At 37.0% G+C, this 5,265-nt stretch overlaps 1 protein-coding gene across 1 annotated transcript; it reads right to left on the bottom strand.

Annotated features, from left to right (window-relative positions):
• Nucleotides 1–2,035: 2,035 nt before the first annotated feature.
• LOC18448830 (uncharacterized) lies at nt 2,036–4,403 on the bottom strand. Its single transcript, XM_006858886.4, has one exon. The coding sequence runs from the start codon at nt 3,277–3,279 to the stop codon at nt 2,296–2,298; it is 984 nt and encodes a 327-aa protein (XP_006858948.1). The 5' UTR covers nt 3,280–4,403; the 3' UTR covers nt 2,036–2,295.
• Nucleotides 4,404–5,265: the final 862 nt, after the last annotated feature.

Raw genomic sequence — 5,265 nt, 5'->3', positions numbered from 1 at the left:
ACATTCGCATGCACACGTGCTTGTGCCGAGGGTATGGGCACAAAACCACTTGGCTAATCTCTCTCTCTACCCATTTTTCTTTCTTTCTCTCTCCAAAACATCAAGACTCTGGTGTCTAGTGTTCTCCAAAACATCAAGACTCTAGTGTCTAGCGTGTGGGTTCCAAGCTCGGGTGTATAGAAGAGACCTCTTTGTTTTCTTGGGATCAAGCTTTTACTTTTTATGAAATTGTATTATCTTTTACCCCTATTTCACTCTCATAAGAATATTTGGGCCAAAGCAATATCTATTGTTGTCAACCTTGTTTCCTACACTTATTTTTGCAAAACGTCCGACTTTTTTCAAATTGTTGTTCACAAACCTCTTAACTACTTGCATCCACATGTATTTGAATGTACCTATTTCATTAGTTTACCATCTCTTGGAAGCCATGGACTCTCTCTTGAGCCTATCAATTGCATATTATGGGTTATCTGACCAAAGAAATTGGGTATCATTGTTTTCATCCTTCTGTCAATTGTGATAGCATATATAGGCATGTTTTCTTCCTCAACACATGCTCCTGATGTTTTTATTCTCGCTAGTTTTGATTTTTCATGTTCATATGTCCATAGCTCTTATTGTCATGAGAACCAAGTTCCATTTCCTTTAGCTACTAAACGTGATGAGTTACCTCTTCCAAGTCCCCATACTTTATCACCTCCAATCGACCGGCCTCGTATGGTCACGTTGCAGCCTCGAAGATCTGTTTATAAGCGGGTTCCTCCCGACCATCTTACTTACATGTGGCCAGCCTCCCCCCTACTTGGTGTCCTATTATTGCTACCGATTCAATATTCATGATCTTTATTTTATTCTCGGGCATCTAAACTCCAATATTGAAGTGTTATTATGAATGAGGCATCTAAACACCAACTGCATTTCTCCTAGTCATATATATGAGACACAATGACATACATAAAATTTGCAGTTTGATCACCACCATTGGCCTAAGGTTATTTGTATTCAATCTTGTATACATTTCCTAATCAAAGAAGAAATCGGAGCATGTTAGACCCTTGAAAATGCAGCTTCTTATATTTCTTGAAGTAATAGACTTGTAGCCATGATACTTTTAATAATGAAACTTTCTTAAGCAGCACTATGACTTGGTAATATTGGTTTTGTATAATTAGATATGACATTTTAAATGATTGGCATCCCTTTGATGGATTATTTCTCTCTTGAAACTTAAAGACTGAGTTCATTCAAATTGATCCTCATATTGATGAGCATAGATCATGATGTATGTAAAGTTTCTATTGTTACTTCATAAAATATTTCCATCAGTATTATAATTTCTTAGGAATCACATTCTCTAAAATTTAAAGTAACCTAATCCAGGTTATGTTATTAATGACTCAGTCATGAAATCAATGAAGACTTTCTCATATTCAGTGAGAATGAAAGTGGATAGCAAAGAAACTGTTCATTGGCAATTCTTGTGCATTTTACATGAAACACGTTGGTAGACTGCAAAGAAAGCATATAAACATTCATTTATATTTTTTGAAATTATTGACATGAATATTCTATGGGATTCATTGAAAAAATATTTCAGGTTCAAGTTATTAGGATGCCATATATTCCAATGTTACCCTTTGGGCATTTGCTGAAACAAAGCTAGTGGCTGGTATTCCTTGTTCATGAACAATTTGACATTTTTATCAATGGCATTAGTAGCTAAAAGCCTTGTTCTAGTATCAGAACAATAGAAAACATCTTTCTTATACTATTTTTTGGGGGGGAGCATTTCTTAAAGATATCAAGGCCACTGAACCTGAATACTGCATCATGACATGTTTAGCATTATGATCATTGAATCAATTGAGAAAATTTCGTTGAAGTTTATTGCATCGTCAGATCAATAGCTAATCTTATTTCAGTCATCATATTCGAATACTCGTATGTTGGCACTAGAATTAGCAGTTAAATAAATGAAACTAAAACTATCAGTGGATTATATAGTAAATAACGCTTTGGTTCAATCACTCAATTAGATAAAAACCACCATGCTTATTAGATAGGAGTGAAATCTTACAATGCTTCAAGTGAATTACAAGCCCAAGCATTCGACATTCAGAAACCAAATATACATACACTCTTTGAAAACAAAATAAAACAAATTTCAAAATTATTAGGAGCCATAATATAATTCAAATACAAGCCTCTACTGGACCATGAAGATGCTTAAATCATCAACCATACTATTTGCTTTTGCAGATCTCATGAAAAAGGAAGATGCTAGAACCCAACTTATTTATCAGTGGAAGGACCCTCATGGTCGGAGATGAGCGGTGTTGGCAATAAGGTGCGATCCCAGTAAGAACATTGAGGTTCACTTGCATTCATCGTCATCTCCGGTGCAACCATAAGCTGTTGTTGCTCCTGCAAGAGGAAGTCATCATCACCACTGATAAGAGAGTCCAAGAAGGATGAGAACGTGTCCTCAGAGTTATACTCATTGTCTCCACCACCATCGCTATTGGGGTTTCCCATTTCAAACACATTCTCAGTCGCCATGGTAGTCACCTCATGGTCAAATTCATCGTCGTAAGAGTATTGAAATCCTACCTCCGATCCACTCCCACTCTCTTCCAGAAAACCTTCACAGTTGCCATCAGGGTTAGGGTTTTCAGGAGGATGAGGTGACAGCGGTGCTGAGAAATGGGTGGAAGCATGAGGAGGTTTAGGGTTTTGAGAAATTTGAGGGCTTCTAACCACAGGAGGGATTACATTCTTCATATTATTATTAGGGTTTTGAAGAGGGCCAGGAGGAGAAGAAGGCAAGAGCGGTTTGTGGGTCCTGGGGTTGATGCCTTGAGAGATGAGCTTCTTTGACAGATGAGTGTTCCAGAAATTCTTGACCTCGTTATCGGTGCGTCCCGGGATCCTGCCGGCAATGAGGGACCACCGATTCCCGAGGAGGCGGTGGAGTCGAAGGATGAGGTCTTCCTCATCTGGGGCGATGTGCCCACGTTTCACACACGGCCTCAGATAATTCATCCAGCGCAGCCGGCAGCTCTTTCCACAGCGTAGGAGGCCCGCACGCTTGGGGAGTGTTCGCCAGCGGCCCTCCCCTTCACGAGCGATGTATGCCACCAACACCTCGTCCTCCTCCGGGGTCCATGGCCCTCGCTTCATACCCACCTTACTGCAGCATGGCGTCATGCCCCCGTTCCCTCTACTGCCACTTCTTCCACTTGCTGTTGCTGCTGCTACCGAAGAAGATGGCCTCATCGTTTTCTTCCTTCTTGCTTCTTGAGTTAGAGATTTCTTTTGCAGTCGATTAGGTTTGAAGGAGAGAGAAAGAGAGTGAGAGAGACAGGTACTTAGTTGCTAAGTAACTAGAGACAAGGATAGTCTATGTCACAGTAACAACACTTCGGCTTTTACTGCAGGGTCACTGTCTTCTCGATGCACAAGCTGCCTAGTGAGGCACGGCGCATGCAAACAGTTACGGCCTCTTCCCGGATTTCAGCTGAGAGTACAGCTTTAAATTCTTGTTATTATTTCTTTTCTTGAGTAATTAAACCCCTTTAGTTTTATTATTGAGAAATTGATGTATGGATGAGAGAGAAGATGCCGCATGATCTATATTTTGGGTTGAGGTTTTATTTTTATGAATTTTTATATTTTATTTTATCTTAATTTTCTTACCATCCGGAACCCATAAAACTGATATGTTTGGACATTCGAACTGCCTAAATACATCCTTTTTTTTTTCTTTTTTTTTTTTTCTTTTTTTTTTAGTTATGAGAATTAAGCTTAAGTCATGGTGGAACCTGAGCCCCTGTTAAAGCTCACGACCTCTAGACTCACTAACACATTAAAAATTTTGACTCTTTCCAAAACAAGTTGCGGCATGTAATACCCACTGATCTACACACAAAAAAAAATACATCATTTTTTTGTGTTTTTTTGGTATTTTTTTGTGTTTTTGTGGTTCGAAAGTTGATGTAGGGAAGATGTTAGGGAAGACATAACTAAAATAATAGTATTAATAAAGGTTAAGAAAATATAATCAACTTTTTATTCAAATCCAATATCTCTTTTAAAAACGAGGAACTTCTTCCCTTTAAATATACTTAGAAATAAATAAATAAAACAACCCACAAAAAATAAACTACCTTTTCTATCTCTCTCTCTCTTTAATTCTCAAATAAATCTCTATCACCATCTTTCTAAATCTTCTGTTATCTTCTCTTTCTAAAAAATAATAAAAATGACTTCTACTTATCTTAAAATATAAGCTATTTCCTAAACCAAATGATAGGCATTCATGGGTGATACCGCACTACTACTAAAACTCACGCACAAAAATCCTCCCACCTAACTTATCCCAGCACAATTCTTATTCGTAAAAAAAATACACAAAATAATAATAATAACACTGAAATTTTGAATTTTCCAAATCTCTTTGTCCATCATTTTCCCCAGGTTGGGAGAAGCTCGATCTCAAGTTTATCGAATTCAATATTTTATCGAATTCAATATTTAGTGGCTTTCTCAAAAGTTGGTGATGAAGTCCCACTGATCTCCTTGGTAGTTTTTCTTTTTTAAAAATCCAACTAAGAAGACCCTTGGAGTACAATTTGTAGAGATATTTGCTACCAAATCCTGAAAAATCACACTGAATGTTGAATTCTCTTTTGATCTCAAAGGGTTATGTTTCACATATCGCAACTAGTATATTTTCCTCTTCATATTTGTCGACTCTTTATGTTTTTTTTCCTCTTCCTCCGATTGCAATCTATGAAATAGATCTTTTAGACTTTGTTTTATAAATTTGCTAATACGTTCTACTAGGTCATCTTTGAGTCTCTCAAATCTTTAATCTAGAGGCTCCATAACTAGATCTTGTGATTAGCATGGGCCTCCGGGCTCTGATACCAACTGATGCAGGGATAAATGAAGGAAAAAATAACTAAAATAACAATAATAATGAATGGTGAAAAATATATCTTCTATCTAAGTCTGCAAGAAAAGAAGATGAAGGGAAGAAATAATTAAAATAAAAATAATAAAAAAGAATGAGATAATGGACCATCTCTCTAGATCTGCAAGGGAATTCACTCCTAAAAATCTTTTCACAAGATCAATTCTTTACTGAATCACAAAATTTATTCTCTAATAATGATAGAGTACTTCCCTTTAAATACTGAGGCTCTACACAAACAAATTAGAGCCCCCTCAAAATTTTCACTGGAAGAGGGTGTTTTGATA

Source organism: Amborella trichopoda, chromosome 3 (assembly GCF_054954075.1).
Source record: "Amborella trichopoda isolate Santa Cruz 75 chromosome 3, AtrichopodaSantaCruz75HAP2 v2.0, whole genome shotgun sequence".
Lineage (NCBI taxonomy): Eukaryota > Viridiplantae > Streptophyta > Magnoliopsida > Amborellales > Amborellaceae > Amborella > Amborella trichopoda.
The sequence above is the reverse complement of the archived record's forward strand: the minus strand, read 5'-3'. Positions and strand labels throughout refer to the sequence as shown.

Coding starts and splice junctions, on each gene's coding strand:
- LOC18448830 (XM_006858886.4), bottom strand. CDS start 3,279: ATGAGGCCATCTTCTTCGGTAGCAGCAGCAACAGCAAGTGGAAGAAGT.